At 34.9% G+C, this 16759-nt stretch overlaps 1 protein-coding gene across 1 annotated transcript in view; it reads left to right on the top strand.

The window, feature by feature from the left end:
* Positions 1-16759, top strand: part of LOC140437369 (glutamate receptor ionotropic, kainate 2-like) — a 96100-nt gene that overhangs the window by 56384 nt on the left and 22957 nt on the right. Inside the window, exons 7-10 of the mRNA XM_072526858.1 lie at positions 1196-1402; positions 7070-7154; positions 8300-8576; positions 10155-10362. Of these exons, the coding sequence (XP_072382959.1) occupies positions 1196-1402; positions 7070-7154; positions 8300-8576; positions 10155-10362 (777 nt within the window). The remainder of the gene's footprint in view (positions 1-1195; positions 1403-7069; positions 7155-8299; positions 8577-10154; positions 10363-16759) is intronic.

Here is a 16759-nt window from a genome sequence, read left to right as displayed (position 1 = left end):
TATCCAACAAGCGCAGAATGTAATAAACATGAAATTAAACATAAATTGTACATAACACTACACTAGAGCAAGGACAAACAGTTTAAAATTATTTGAAAAATATTCTACGCTACATTTTTGTCGGCAACAGGAGAGAGAATGCTCTCTCCATTCTCTCTCCTGTTGCCGACAAGAATGTAGCGTAGAATATTTTTCAAATAATTTTAAACTGTTTGTCCTTGTTCTAGTGTAGTGTTATGCACAATTTATGTTTAATTTCATGTTTATTACATTCTGCGCTTTCTGCACAATAACTAGGAATACGATGCAAAGTTTTAAATTCCATAAAAATCGGGAAGTTAGAATACTTGGGGCACATCATTAGAGGTGAAAAATACCAACTATTAAAGATTATAATGCAAGGCAAAATCAAAGACAGAAGATCTCCGTGAATGGTATGAATGCAGTTCAATTGAACTATTCAAGCGCGTAACAAAATTATAATTGCCAGAATGATTTCCAATCTCAGATAGAAGCAAAACTTAAAGAAAAAGAAGGCAGTGGTACGATTCTTGCTTATTTTAGTCCCAGGTGCTACTAATTCACGACGTAAAGCATGAGTCTTTTGTGGCAAAGCTTTACAATTGACCCAATTTCGTCTGCATTGCCAACGTGTTGGAGATGGCGTAAATTTCTTCCTTCAGTAACTCCCTTAATTTAATTTTGAATTAATGCTGGTGATGAATCAGCAGTGTTTATCCTTGTATTTGAAGCTCATGAATGCATGTTTTGACTTAAATCGTTTTAACCAGCTTGTGTTTGCTTGAAATTTTGACAGCTCTCCGGGTTTTACGTTGAATTGAACTGCATAATCAGATCATAAATAGGTTCTCCCGGGAATCTTTTTTGAATAAACAGCATACATACAGCATCATCTGAATCGGTGTTTCAGGCAAGTTTTATCGTTTTACGACTTGTGGATCCGTCAAAAGTCAGAAGAATCAAGCTGGGACATAAAGTTACTTATGCTCGTCTTTTGTCGGGAGTTCTCATCACCGCTCTACTGTATTTTATATGTTTAATTTCTCACTCAAAACTTTATAGTGGCATAAAGAAGTGTTTCTCTAATTTTTTGAGTAATTGTACCATGTTGTTGCCATGTGTAAGATATGTCTTTTAAATTATGCCAATAGATTAACAAGTATTTGAAATTTAGACTGAGCCATACGGCATGAGGGTTGAATCAATGGATCCTTTATATGGAAACGACCAATACGAAGGGTTTGCTGTCGACATTATTAAAGAATTAGCAGCTATGAGAGGATTCAACTATACATTTTTAATTCGAGAAGATAAGGCAAACGGAAACTTTATTAATACAACTGGAAAATGGAATGGGATTATAGGCGACTTAATAGATGAAGTAAGTAAATATTAATATTCAAAATATTAAATAAGTTTAAAAATAATATAAATAGAATTAAATAGTAATAAATAATCTACATATATTTAATTCTTGTTTACGTTTTTAGGACCAACATATAAATTTTTTGATTTTGTATAATGTCATTTAATTAATAATTGTCATGTGTTGCTGTCTTTTGAGTTTTGATATCTAACACACAACATAAAACACCATTGTTCGTAAGTTTCATAAAATATATTTAGCTTGAATATTTCGCTGAAACATCAGCTTCTACTGTCACCTCGGGGGAACAAATACGGGTCTAACCACCTTCTGTTATCTCCGGGTGCTCTGTAGAGGGCTTCGAATATCGCAGTCGAGAGCTCCTCTAAGCAAGTCCATTTACTGGGTATGCACTTGTAAATATTTATCTTCTGATGAATTGTCTTGAAAAAGATAAGATATTTCTTACATGACAAAGGTACACCAAGTCGAAATAAAGCATCAGGTCGTGGTCTTCTGAAGGCTTGTCTTGAAAAAGACAAGATATTTCTTACATGATAAAAATATAGGTCGAAATAAAACATCAGATTGTAGTTGAATAATATCTCAGCCACAGAGTATAATTGGAACAGCAGGAAGCAGCGCCCCAAGAGCACTAAGCTCTCGGAGAGCCGGTGAGGGACTGACCTGAAAATCGCCAATATTTATATGTGCCGTTCGAGCGATAAATAGGAATTTCCAGGTCAAGAGCCAACGGGAACATTCGAGGCGGGGCGATGCGCATCAAAATGCGCACTAGTCCACAGACTATGGCATTCGATGACATCCCCCCTCTTCTGGAGACTCTGCGGCTGGGAAAAATATTTATTGAATAAAAATACGAAAATACATGTGAAAATACACAAGAAAATAAATGTATAAAAATACAAAGTAAAGTAAAAGTATTGTCTATAAAACTCACACAACACTTATCTGGAACCTGGGGCTGGATGTTACTGCATCTCTCTCTGTGGTAGGCTCCATCCACGGTCGGTGTACCATTTCTCTCAGCGGTTCGTCTTCTTCTCTGCAATCAGATTCCCATCCACTTTATCCTGGGGTTTCGTAGGCGAGTTTGCCCGGGCCTCCGTGGTATCGCCACATTTCGGGGAGGACAGGCAGGGACTGTGGCTACTTCAGGATCTCCGTAGTCTCCGAGACTTCAAGCGTCGAAGAAGGCTGACTCGTTGAGACATCTGGCACACGGAAGGCATCAGGACTGCTACAGAGCTCGATGGCGGAGTGTTAGAGTATAGACACTCCGTAGCTCTCCCCATTGTTCTCTTGACTTCAACCCATGTTGAAGTCAATGGTGTGTTGCGTTCTGTAAAGCGAGCTGGGTCGCAGGTTCGGAATAATCCACGTTGTCGGGCGCCATGTCACATCGGGGGAACAAATACGGGTCTAACCACCTTCTGTTATCTCCGGGTGCTCTGTAGAAGGCTTCGAATATCGCAGTCGAGAGCTCCTCTACCCAAGTCCATTTACTGGGTATGGACTTGTAAATATTTATCTTCTGATGAGTTGTCTTGAAAAAGACAAGATATTTCTTACATGACAAAGGTACACCAAGTCGAAATAAAGCATCAGGTCGTGGTCTTCTGAAGGCTTGTCTTGAAAAAGACAAGATATTTCTTACATGACAAAAATATAGGTGGAAATAAAACATAAGATTGTAGTTGAATAATATCTCAGCCACAAAGTATAATTGGAACAGCAGAAAGCAGCGCCCCAAGAGCACTAAGCCCTCGGAGAGCCCGTGAGAGACTGACCTGGCTGACCTGAAAATCGCCAATATTTATATGTGCCGTTCGAGCGATAAATAGGGATTTCCAGACCAAGAGCCAACGGGAAAATTCGAGGCGGGGCGATGCGCATCGAAATGTGCACTAGTCCACAGACTATGGCACTCGATGACACTACAGAATGATGATTTTAAACCCAATATTTTTTGTATGCTTACAATTTGTTTATGTAAAAGATTATGTAGTACTCTATACCTAACTAAACTCCCGTTAGAGACAGTAGCTGTTATTGGATTTAGTAGTTCAGACCACCTGTACTAACGGCCAGGTTCAAAATGTTCCTAACCGATTATATGTAGATTACCTAATTTATGACCTGGTATTTACAGCCACCTTTATAATACTTCTTCTTCAAGTGCCATCTTCGTTCCGAAGGTTGGCGATCATCAGGGCTATACGTATTTTCGAAACTGCTGACCGAAACAATTCGTTGCTGCTACAGCTATACCATTCCCGTAGATTCTTTAGCCAGGAGTTTCGTCTTCTTCCTATGGACCTTTTTCCTGCTATTTTCCCTTGCATAATTATTCGAAGCAGTTCATATCTTTCGCCTCTTGTAATGTGTCCCAAGTATTGCAGTTTTCGTTTTTTGATCGTAAATATGACTTCCTTTTCTTTATTCATTCTTCTCAAGACCTCGACATTTGTGACTCTCTCGGTCCATGATATTCTCAGGATTCTGCGATACATCCACAGTTCAAATGCCTCTAATTTTTTGGTATCAATCTTTTTCAACGTCCATGACTCCATTCCGTAGAACAGCACAGAAAGTACGTAACATCTCATCAGGCGAAGTTTCATTTCAAGGCTTAAATCTCTTCCGCAGAACACTCTCTTCATTTTAGTGAATATGGATCTGGCTTTTTCTATTCTTATTTTGATTTCTGCTGAGCTATCGTTGTCTTCATTTATAAAGGTGCCTAAATATTTATATTTGCTAACTCGATCGATAATTTCATTGTGTAAATATAAATTTTGAACATTTTGTGTTGATTTCGATATTACCATAAATTTAGTTTTCTTTATGTTCAAAGATAGTCCATATTCTTCGCTGCTGTCTGCTATCTTATTTACCAATGTCTGTAGCTCTTCAAGTGTTTCTGCGATCAGAACGGTGTCGTCGGCAAATTTCAGATTGTTTAATCTAACACCATTTATTTTAATACCTACGGATTGCTCAGAGAGTGTTCTATTCATTACGTCTTCGGAATAGAGATTAAACAGGGTTGGTGACAGTATACACCCTTGTCTCACACCTCGCTTTATTTCAATTTCTTCAGTGGTATTATTCTCTACTCTCACTACTGCTTTCTGATTGTAGTACATATTTGCTATTAGTCGGATGTCTCGTTTATCTAAATTCTTTTCTGTCAGGAGTCTGATTAGGTGATCATGCCGCACTTTATCAAAGGCCTTGTTGTAATCTATGAAACACATGAATACATCTTGATTTATGTCAAGACATCTTTGAGACATAACGTTCAGTGCAAACAACGCCTCTCTTGTTCCAAGTCCATTTCGGAATCCAAACTGGGTATTATTGATGTCCATTTCCAGTTTTCTGTGTACTCTAGAGTGTATAATTTTCAGAAATATTTTCAGTACATGGCTCATCAGACTGATTGTACGGTAATCACTGCATTGTTTGGCATTTATCTTTTTTGGTATAGTAACAAAGGTGGATAAAAGCCATTCTTGTGGTATTTTTCCTGATGTATAAATGCTATTGAAAAGTTTAACTAAAATGTGAATAGAGTCTTTTTCTATTAGTTTAAGGATTTCCGTTGGTATTTCATCTGGACCTGGGGCTTTACCATTTTTCATTCTTTTTAGTGCGTACATTACTTCTTCTTCCGTTATTTCTGGACCTTCGTCTCCTTGTATGTTACTTAGCTCAGATTGTTGTCTATCATCTGCAAAGAGTTCTTCAATATAGTTTTTCCATATACGAACTTTATAATACGAACGCGGCCAAATAATCTAAAATTTTTATTGTCCACTTTATAGAAAATTACCTTTTAATGTACCTTAATATCGGGCAAAATGTGTTTGTCTATTTGTTGATGGAAATAACCAATACTGTTAAGTATTTAGATGAGCATCGACCTAAAAAGACATGAAATAACCTACGTAGGGGAGACCAGTCTATGTTGGCACTCCTAACAAAAATTCTCTGTAAAATCCTTAATCAAACAGATAAAAGACTCTTTTTACCGTGAAAAAGTTAGTATCACTTTTCTGTTTGTATTAACGAAATATTTTAACAAATAAAACAAAACTAAGACTTTAACAGTCAAATTTGAAAAAAAGCAAAGTATGCCATCATACCCTAAAATAATTATCGAAAATGTAATCGTCACCAAAGCAAGAAAACTTAAAAACCGAAAGAATCTAGGTCCGAATGAAATTCCAAAAGAACTGGTAAAGTGGGCTGGAAATATACTCACTGAATTATTCATTACTCGTAAAAGTTTCATTCTTTTTGTGACTCCCTCAAGGTCTTCTTTAGTCTTTATCTCCTACTCTTTCCAAGAACTTGCCAATCAGCAATTGTTCATATTGAGTAATTATCTTAACATATGCTCTCTCTTTTTGGAACGAAATTACCGGAACGAACACCCCATAGTTCTGTCCAAAAGTTAAACATGTGCAAGAAGGAAAATTAAACCGCATTAAACCGAAATACAATCAATCGACCTAACGCATTTGAAATGTGCACATTTAAAAGATTGTTAAAGATTCCATATGTAGATAGAGTCAGGAATACAAAAGTGTTAAGGAGAATAGACAGAGAGAGGGAAATGGAAAATACAATAAAAGAAAGGAAATTGCAATATATCGGATATGTGATGAGAGGCGAAAGATACCACATCTTGAGACCATAATTCAAGGAAAAGCAGAGGGTAGGAGAAGCGTAGGAAGAAGACGCGTTTCCTGGTTGAAGAACCTGAGAGAGTGGTTTTGTTGCAGCTCAAGGCAATTGTTCAGAGCAGCTGCCTCGAAGGTCAGAATAGCCATGATGATTGCCAACCTTCGTCGCGGAGATGGCACTTAAAGAAGAAGAAAGAAAGAAAAATAAGCATACTTTATAAATCGTAGAACAAGAACACCGTCATCGTGCAATGAGTATAATATAAATAAAAATGGTACGCTAATGATAGCGCAGAAGGTAAAACTTTAATATTAAAAACTTTCTTATAAAGAATACGCACTGATTTTTGTGGCATTTAAAAACAAATACGGAGAAAAATCTCAACAGAAAGAGATAAACTATTTAACTAGGACAAACAAAATATCCATTGAAGAGTGGCTCAATTTATTATCTAACTGGCTTATACCAGGCAAATAAAACGGAAAAAAAGAAAGGTATTGAACACACCTTAAAAAAAATAATAAAAATGTGAAAATTTAAGTGGCCACTAATATAAAATAAATACCCCGCATAGGACGGAATTGCAAAAAATTACTTAAATACGGGTGAAAACCTTTGATTAGATATTCTACAAGATACTCGAGCAGAATGCAATACGTATGAGGTATACACAATACCATTGTAATGTTAAAATTGGGGTAAAAAAATACAAGCTATATTACTAGAACTAGAAAAATGTTTAATAATTTTCACTTAATAATACATTATGTTAAAAACCGTGAACCTATCTAATTATTTTTACCTGTCTCTGGTATTCCTACAAGCCGATTGTGTTCGTCGCTGTGTCTATTAGTTAGGCAACCAGTAAATCGATTTAAGAAACAAATTAAACATTATAACTGAAATTTAAATTATGTTACTTGCGACTTTAACAAAAGAATGATGTTTAATGTTTTAATTTTATAGGTAGCAGATTTAGCAATATGTGATTTGACTATTACTAAGGAAAGAGCAGAAGCAGTTGATTTTACAGGACCATTTATGATGTTAGGTTTGTAATAAATACTAGCATGTTTTAAAAATCATTAGTTTAATTCTGATTTATTATTATTATTTATGTCATTGCTTTATTGAGTTCCTTTTTAATTACTTACAAGTAGGTATGATAATATCAAGACAAAACAATAACCAAACAAACAAATTAGTGTTCAAACCTTTAAAATCGCTTAACCCTAGAATCCATATCATGGGTATTTTTGACCAAGCACGTTTTTTATATGATTTTGGATATAAATAGTTATGGCTTAATATATACATAAACAAAATAAAATTGTTGCTAAAGGGTAAATGTCATCTACCTACGTAATAAATATTGGATGCATAAATATAAGGTGGGTAGGTAGGGGAGAGTGGTACACAGTGAGACGGTTTTTAGTCATTCGAGATTTCTCCACAACTTTTTCTATATATACTTCTAATAAATAACGTTTATATATACACTATATAACTATATTTCTATTAAGAAAAAACTTATTAGGTACATAAAAACCGCTTATTTACTCAGACACACAAACAATAACATACCCCGCGAAAACATTTAAACGATAACTGCCAACAGGTAAAGTATCTACCGCGTTCGTTTGTGTGGGATAGGTCTGGCAGTTGCTAATAGATGGCGTGACAATATAGTTTTTGCCATTTTATGAAATAGGAGATTACAAACATTGATGCGGACAAATATCCGACGACCGACGAGCACCATTAGCCGACTCTCCCCTATTTCTTCGTATGTCATGTAACGAGCATTTTTGAAATTGGCGAAATAAGCTTTTTTGTGATATATCATTCAAGCTTCATTACACAAAAATAAGATGGTGGCGATACAGGAAATGGTCAAGTACCAAAACTTAAAGGATCCTCTAAAAAATAATGACAATGACATTTCGTATTTCATTTTAAAGATAGCATCTTGTTTCCAGGCTTTTTCACAAACTTGTATTTACATTAACATAAACTTTAATAATACTTTAATATATGTTTTAATGTGGTTAAAAATCAATTTATTCATGATTGTGTATGTCTATAATCTAAATTGAAATATGTTAAAATTAAATAAAATATTAATAATTAGTCATTTTGTCATCATGAGCGTTAGCGCATGTATAATTTAGCATACACGCAATTTTTTGTTTAAAGGTGTAGCAATATTATATTCAAAGCCCACGAAAGCGCCACCTAGCTTTTTCTCATTTGCTGATCCATTTGCCTTCGAAGTTTGGAAATTACTAATGGTTTCATGGATCGGTGTGGCTTTAATTCTCTTCGTTCTTGGAAGAATTTCTCCTAACGAATGGGAAAACCCTTACCCTTGCATTGAAGAACCTGAATATTTAGTAAATCAGCTAGATTTAAGGAATTGTATATGGTTCATTACGGGCTCTATTATGCAGCAAGGTTCAGAAATTGAGTTAAAGTAAGTAAATATAATATTCTGTTTACATTTCACATACTCACATATTGCTCATTTGTTTAAATTCATTGACCCATTGAAATATTATTTCTCTTACTAGATCAGGTTATGATGTCATAACAAGATATGTTATTCGAGACTTCCTGTTAAATAATTTATTTCGGAGAGTCAGCTGTTGTAACATGCTGTTGTTACTTACATAAAAGGACGAATAAATAGAAATATATAGTTTTGTGTCGACTCCTTGCTATACTTTATTTCTAAAGGATGGCATTACGCTAAAGGGCAAGGGGTTCAAATCTAGAAATTTGTCGTGTACAAGTCATAGAAGGAATTTATTTACTATAACGTAACTATTCACTCGATCTGAAATATACTAATATTTGCACTCTTATTTTTATGTCACTTTCTACATAAACGTTTATCTTTGCTTCCTACTTCCTACATTATTATGACTATTATGAGCTTATCCGTTTGGAAATGGTTGCTGGCAGAGATTTAATGGCAGAAAATTTAATGGCGATTAAAAGCGAAAATGTTTCACACTTGCTCCATATTCTACCAAATAGCAAATATAAACTCCTAAATGTCACTCTGATGGGTAAAGTGAAAGCTCGAAGAAACGCTGGGTAAAAGAAACATTCGTGGTACAGAGATATGAGAAACTGGTAGAGAATACCTGATGTCAGAAACGATATGTTGAGTAAGAACGGAAGAAGTATCTCTTTACACTCGACAATCAGCCTGAATGCCTAGATTGCACCGCCCGAATATAGATTCTATAGTATTCTAGAGTCGTTCAAAAGTCTCTAGTAAGAGGATTTGAATTTGCGGTTCACCTAATTTTCTATCAAAGAGAGGTCGCTCGACATCTTGTTACTTCGTATAGATGCCGCTGCTAGCGTACCAGGCTGTTATTTTAATTATAATGGCCAAATACTAGACTGCATTTCATTTCGGTTTGAACTTCCACAAGTGTTTCTGATGAGGAGTTGAATAATTCGAAACACGTGTTAAGCAAAAATTGTAGAAGAGGAAGGAAGGCAAGTAGCACAGAGGAAAGCAATCAACACCTCATTGACATGTGTTGGCTGTAAAAAATTTTATTGCCTTGGCTGATTTTTTGTCATACATTCAGTGACAAAAAATTAAATTATTAGTTTAGATACAATTTTGGTATAATGTTATTACGTTTTGGTTTGTGATGCCAGAAGCACAGGCCAAGTATACTTTCTAGACCATTTGGCAGGCCCGAAATGTCCCCGTGTATTTTAAATGAGTTCGAGAAGTCGCTGTTGAGCTACACAACATTTTATGACGACTTGTGCGTGAGTCCACGTCGGCGTCACGCGGCTTGTATATGACTTTCTTGTGTGACTTGGTGTTGGCTTCTCATGTCCCTCAACCTGTTAAACTCATTTTGAATAAAATTTTACAACTATATTATTTTTTTTGCGTTTATATAAGTAGTCAGTAAAATAATACACATGCTTTTATTTTAATTATAATTCCTACAAGATCCATTTAATAGATATGATTGGAAGTAATCAGAAACATATAAAAAATGCCTTTACTTTTTAGATCGATTTCTACAAGAATGATTGCTGGCATGTGGTGGTTTTTCACATTGTTAATGGTATCATCTTACACTGCAAATTTGGCTGCGTTTTTAACAACTGAAAAACCGGACCCACACTTTAATAACTTGCACGAACTAGTCGAAAACGCAGAGGTGAAAAAAATAACTATCGGCGCAAAAGCTGGTGGAGCAACAGAAACATTCTTAAGGGTAAGGTTGAGAGTTTTTGATAAATTATTTAAAAAATTTATAGCCTATTTTTATTATTTGGATGTATTTGGTTGTTTGTCGATTACTGTACTCTTTTTTTAATGTAGTAGATATGACGGGAATATTATCAAAAAAGATGCTACGAAGGACTGCAGAGAACATAGTACAATTACATTAACAAGTTAACTGCCAAGGTGATTTTCATAAAATTTTTCTCTGGCGCCAAAGTGAATATTGTAATAGGGAGACAATAAAATATTATTTTTCAAAAGCAAAATAATTTCCACAAAAAAAAATTAAGAAGTTACCGTTCAAAACTCAAAATCGGCCGATCTAACCGCCTCGGCGCCAGCAGTGGATAATAGCCTCGTACGCCGAGCGGTCACGGCTCAGATTCAGCAGTTACCTTGAGCTTACGCACTTCTATTTAAGTTGTGTTCGGCTTTATTACGGTTTTCATAGTTTTTTAGGATTATTGATTGAAAATGCTGCCAAATTCACGTGGTGCATATTTATTACGATTAGCAAGGGAAAAACTACAAGAAAAAGTGTTCCTGACGAGGAAGGTAACGAGTTGGACACATTGGATTCTGAGAAAGACTTGTATGTACCTTCAAGTTCAGAAGATATTGATTTATCGTCTATTTCAGATGAAGATACTACTCCAAAAAAAAAGCTGCGAAAAATTGAAACCCGTGCTGTTGTACATGAAAACAGATTTCTGGATAACGGGCCGGATATTGAAAATGTTTTGTTTGAAGACCCAATAGACAGTCAATACAATCAAGTCACTAATGAGCAGCAATTGACCATTTGGCAATCACCAATCAGACGAAGATACTACTACGCGAAAAAATGAAACTAGTGTTGTTGTTCACGAAAATCATATGTCTGATAATAAGATGAATATTGAAAATGTTTTGTTGGAAGACCCAGTACACACTCAAGATAATAAAATCACCAATCAGCAACAAAGGACGAACCCAGTCAGGAATCACCAACGATTCAAATTTGATAATACTTTCGGTCTCAATCCAAATTATGCAGCAGCTATTTCTTTAGATGAAGTAACACCGGTTTCCTGTTTTTATGCATTTCTTGACTTTAATATTATCGATTTTATGGTCGACCAAACAAACTTATATGCAACGCAACAAGTGCTTTCAATAAATATCTCCACAAAATCAAGGTTACATGACTGGCAACCTACGAACAGGGAAGAAATGTTGAAATTTATTGGCTTACTTGGGTACATGGGCTTAGTTCGAATGCCTTCATTGTCACATTACTGGAGTAAAAAATCTTTATTCCGTAATGATATTGCACCAAGTTCCATGAGCCGAAATCGCTTTGAGCTTTTGCTTAGAATGTGGCACTTTTCTAATAACAACGATTGCGAAAAAGATGACCGCTTACACAAAATTAGGCCGTTGACAAACTTGTTTATCAAAAAATATCAAGAAATTTATACTCCGGGAGAAGTATTTTGCATCGACGAGAGTATAATCCCGTTTCAAGGCAGACTCGTCATAAAACAATATATACCCCATAAAACACACAAATATGGGGTGAAACTATTCAAGCTGTGTAGCGGGACAGGCTACACTTGGAACTTTCAGATATACGCTGGAAAAGAGAGGGACAAGGGAGCTTCAGTTCTTACAAATGTGGTAATGAATCTTTCAAGAAATCTTCTAAATGCAGGTCGTACAATTATTACCGATAATTTTTATACAAGCCTTGAATTGGCTAACCTTCTAGATAACCGTACGCATTTGCTGAGAACTTTGAGGGCAAACCGCAGAGGAAACCCTAAAGACGTTCTAAGTAAAAAAAGTTAAAAAGGGTGAAATTTTTGCTAAAGAAAATGATAGGGGTATTTGTATCATCAAGTGGCATGATAAGCGTGATGTACAGATTTTATCAACTAAGCATACTGACAGTTTTAAAATTATTGAAAGATTCACGGGCCCTATAAGTAAACCAGAACCTATAATAGACTACAATGCTGGCTAAGCTTCAATCGATTTGTCTGACCAGATGGCCAGTTATAATTCTGCTTTGCGGCGTTCACTGAAGTGGTATGGCAAGATCGCAATGGAAATCATACTGGGTACAACTATTGTAAATGCGCATACAATTTTCAAAGAACTATCTAATACAAACATTACAATAAGCAAGTTTCGTGAAATTGTTGTCACAATTAATTACTATTTAACTGGGAATAAGCCACAATTAAAGGTTAAAATACGTTTATTGACGTTTCAATTTCCACTTCGAAAGGAGAACGATTTCCGAAGTGGAAATTGAAACGTCAATAAACGTATTTTAACCTTTAATTGTGGCTTATTCCCAGTTAAATAGTAATTAATTTAAAATGCCACAAGAAAATAGCTTCAGAACAATTGTTGTCACAACTTTACTAAAAGGGGGTTTAGAAGCTAATAGACATGCTGGTGTCCCACGGCAACCGATTACAAGAAAAAGTATAAAAAACCATACATTATTGAAAAAGAAAGGAGTAGCTGCTGTTGTAAGAAAATATTGTAGAGGATACTACGAAAAGAAAGTTAGAGGGGAGATACCAAAAACCAGAGTAAAAAAGGTTACCAGGTACTGTACGGACTGCGAAGGTCATCCTCATTTTTGCCTTCCCTGCTTCAATGCAAAACATTTAAAAAATTAATGCATTACATTCTGTTTAAATTTAAGTGTTTCTTTTACTTTCTTTTACTTTTACTTTTTTATTGACCATAATATTTGTAACGCAGGTTATTTTAAGTAAACATTGATTTATTATGTTTTGCCTGATTTCCAGTAATGTTGTAAAATTATTAATTTACTATGGAAACTCACATAGTCGTACACGCCAAGCAGTCACATATCATGTGCATTTTAAATGGAAGCGGTGGTTAGAATAGTGTTTCTGCTAGATTTATTGTCAAATGACGCAGCGCCTTATATGACCGCCATGGCGCGTGGGGATAGTCGCACAAGCGGCCTATTTGACCGCTACGGCAGTAAACCTATTAATAATCAAAAATAGATATAGTTAGAGCTGGATATTGTCTCTTTTGTTCAACCTATACATCAGGTCCATTTGTCAAGAAGAGTTTTGAAGATTGGCAACAATTAGTCGAACGCTTGAATTATTATTGTAACAGCTATGGTCTTAAAATAAACCTTACGAAAATCAAATTTATGTTGATAAACCGGACAAAAATTGCAGAAGAGCTGACTGTAGGTAAAACCGTAGTAGCAAAATTATCATGCAACAAATATATTTGAGAAGATTGATAAAAATTGATAACTGTGATCAGAATATACTCCAGTTGTTAAAGACGAAAATGCCACTGAGCCTCACAAGATGAATTTTGCTAAGAATACCAATTTTGGGACCTAAAAAAAAATTTTACCATTCCTACTCTCGGGCTTTCTCTAAAACTTCCTCTCGGTGGGAAAAACGAAAAACATCGATTTACCAATAATCTGTTCGCCGTAGAAAAGAAGATTTCAAACAAGAAATATAGCTGAGATAATTTTGAATGAAAATATTTAATATTTATAAGCATTTTTTGTGTAAAATGAACCATTCTCCTAGAATCAACGCTTGAAGCGACCGCCGATTTTGAATGTTTGTAAAATGTAAAATTTGTATCAATTCGACAGTAAAAATTTAATATCTTTTGAACAGAGTATCCTATCGATAAGAATAAAAATGTATTTTAAGGGTAAAGAGTACAGATTTTGAACTCAATATTTGCAACTCAAGTTTGATTGTTCAAGTGTACAGACCTATTAAGAGCTCCGCTATCTAATCAGTGGTAATTAAGTAGTAATAATTGAGATATCTTAATAATTAAGATATCTTAATTATTACTAATCGATTTATTGAAAAGAGAATATAAGAAGCTAAGGAGAGAATGTTACATGAGCAGTGCCAAGAACAAGAAGAAATTGGGAAAAAATATGACTTTTTAAGATGCATAAAAGAATTAAAGAATAAACAGGAATGAGAAAAACACTTCAAACTAGGCAACTAAGAGATAAAAGTGGTCCACTTATAACAGATATAAACCAAAAAATGCAGAGATGAACACAATATATAGCACAACTTTTTGAAAAAAAAGAGAGAACAGAGGCACCAAAAGAATTTAAAGATGATACTGGGTCTGACATTATACGAGAAGAAATTGAATATGCAATGAAACAAGCTAAAGGTAGTAAATCTCCCGTACCTAATGAAGTTCCTATCGAATTACTCAAAATTATGAATACTGAATGTATTGATCTTCTTTTGGATCTATTCAATACCATATATAGAACAGGTACAATACCTAAAGAATGGCTCCAATCAACATTCATACTGCTACCCAAAAAAGCAATGCAAAGGAGTGCAATGAACATCGCACTATAGCCTAGTGTTCTTTCGCAGAGGTGCTTAGATATAACTAAGGAAGTATATGCATGTTTCATTGATTTTGAGAAGGCATTTGACAGAGTGCAGCATAATCGGCTAAAAGAAATTTTATTAAATAAAAACATAGACAGTAGAGACATTAGAATTATATGTAACCTCTATTGGAACTAAACAGCAAAAGTGAAAGTTGAAAATGAACTGACCGAGGATATCCAGATTCGCCGTGGGGTCGCAAAGGGTATATTTTATCACCTTTGTTATTCAATTTATATAGTGAAGCCATCTCAGAAGTTTCGCTTGCCGAGGTCAGTGAGGGCCTTATAATAAACGGTGAGTCACTTAATAACATAAGATATGCTCACGACACCGTCCTTTTGGCAGGAACACTAGAAGAACTGCAACACCTTCGTACAAATACCTTGGAGCATGGATCACAGAAGATACTGATCAGACAAAAGAAATAAGATGTCGCATTGAAATTGCATGGTCAACTTTTAATAGAATGAGAAAACTTTTTTGTAATCGCGATATCAATATATCGCTCCGAATAAGAATGTTTCGATGTTATATTTTCTCTACCCTTTTGTATGGGGTTGAAGCTTCGACACTTAAAAAATCCAACATTAAAAACCTAGAAGCATTCGAAATGTGGTGTTACCGACGTATTTTAAAAATATCATGGATGGATTGCAAAACAAACGAACAAGTTCTCGCACAACTAGGAAAACAATGCAAAGTTATATATTCCATAAAAATCAGGAAATTGGAATACTTGGTGCACATCATAAGAGGTGAAAAATACGAACTAATAAGGAATATAATGCAGGTTAAAATCAAAGGCAGAAGAAGCGTAGAAAGACGTAAAATCTCGTGACTACGCAATCTCCGTGAATGGTTTGGATGCAGTTCAATTGAACTATTCAGGCGCGTAACCAACAAACTTATAATTGCCAGAATGATTATCAATCTCCGATAGGAGCGGAACTTGAAGAAGAAGAATTAAGATATCATTAGTCGTGAGTGCGAAATATTTAAATATTTATAATGTTTCCTATTCATACCGAAACTGACGCACTACTAGTGCAACAAAATATTGCGATGCGCATTACACAACGACATACAGAATACACAATGTTCACAAAAGGAGCAGTCGCTTTATAATGCATGGTGTCAGTCAGAAGAAAATATTAAGAGACTTAATATGGATAATCAACGGTTGAGTCAAATAATCGCCAATATGGAAAAGAGATTAGCACAGCTGGAAAAAGCTGAACAACGTACAGGGTTAATTGCAAGTGATCATGAATTACAAAAGAAATTAAAAGCAGATAAACTTAAATACTGCAGCGATGAATAAGACTTAGAGTATGAAATGGGCTGGGTAAGAAACGAAAACAGGAAAACTAACAAAAAATTTAAAATGGATATTTCATTATCTCCTCCCTCTCCGCAAAAATCATGTGCAGAAATACAAATTAAAAAACCAATAAAAAAACCAAAACCACCACCTCTGGTTGTAGTAGAAGGTTTCCAAAGTGCTGTTGAGAGAGAACTTGATGACGAATTAGAAGTTTTTATAAAAAATATCTAACAGGTAGCTTGGGAAAATACTCCTACAATCTTTCTAAAGAAAATCTTTCTAGAACAAAAAGGAACACCTATCCAAAAGAAATCAGAGAACTCATAGTAGAAAAAAGAAATTTAGGAAAACAGTGTGAGCAATACAGGGCTACACCAGACAAAAACTAGTCTAAATAATGCTACACACAAACTAAAAATGGAGATACAGAATATAAAAATTCAACAATTAATTTTTTTTAAGTAATTTAACAGCTGACCAGAACACAGATTATTCTTTATGGAAGGCAACAAAAAGAATGAAGAGATGAATTATTCATTCTCCTTCTATCAAGTTGGAAAACTACAACTTAGCTAGAAGTAACGAATAGAAAACAGAGCAATTTGCAGATCATTTAG

Source organism: Diabrotica undecimpunctata, chromosome 3 (assembly GCF_040954645.1).
Source record: "Diabrotica undecimpunctata isolate CICGRU chromosome 3, icDiaUnde3, whole genome shotgun sequence".
Classification (NCBI taxonomy): Eukaryota; Metazoa; Arthropoda; class Insecta; order Coleoptera; family Chrysomelidae; genus Diabrotica; species Diabrotica undecimpunctata.
This window is presented reverse-complemented; position numbering and strand designations above follow the sequence as displayed.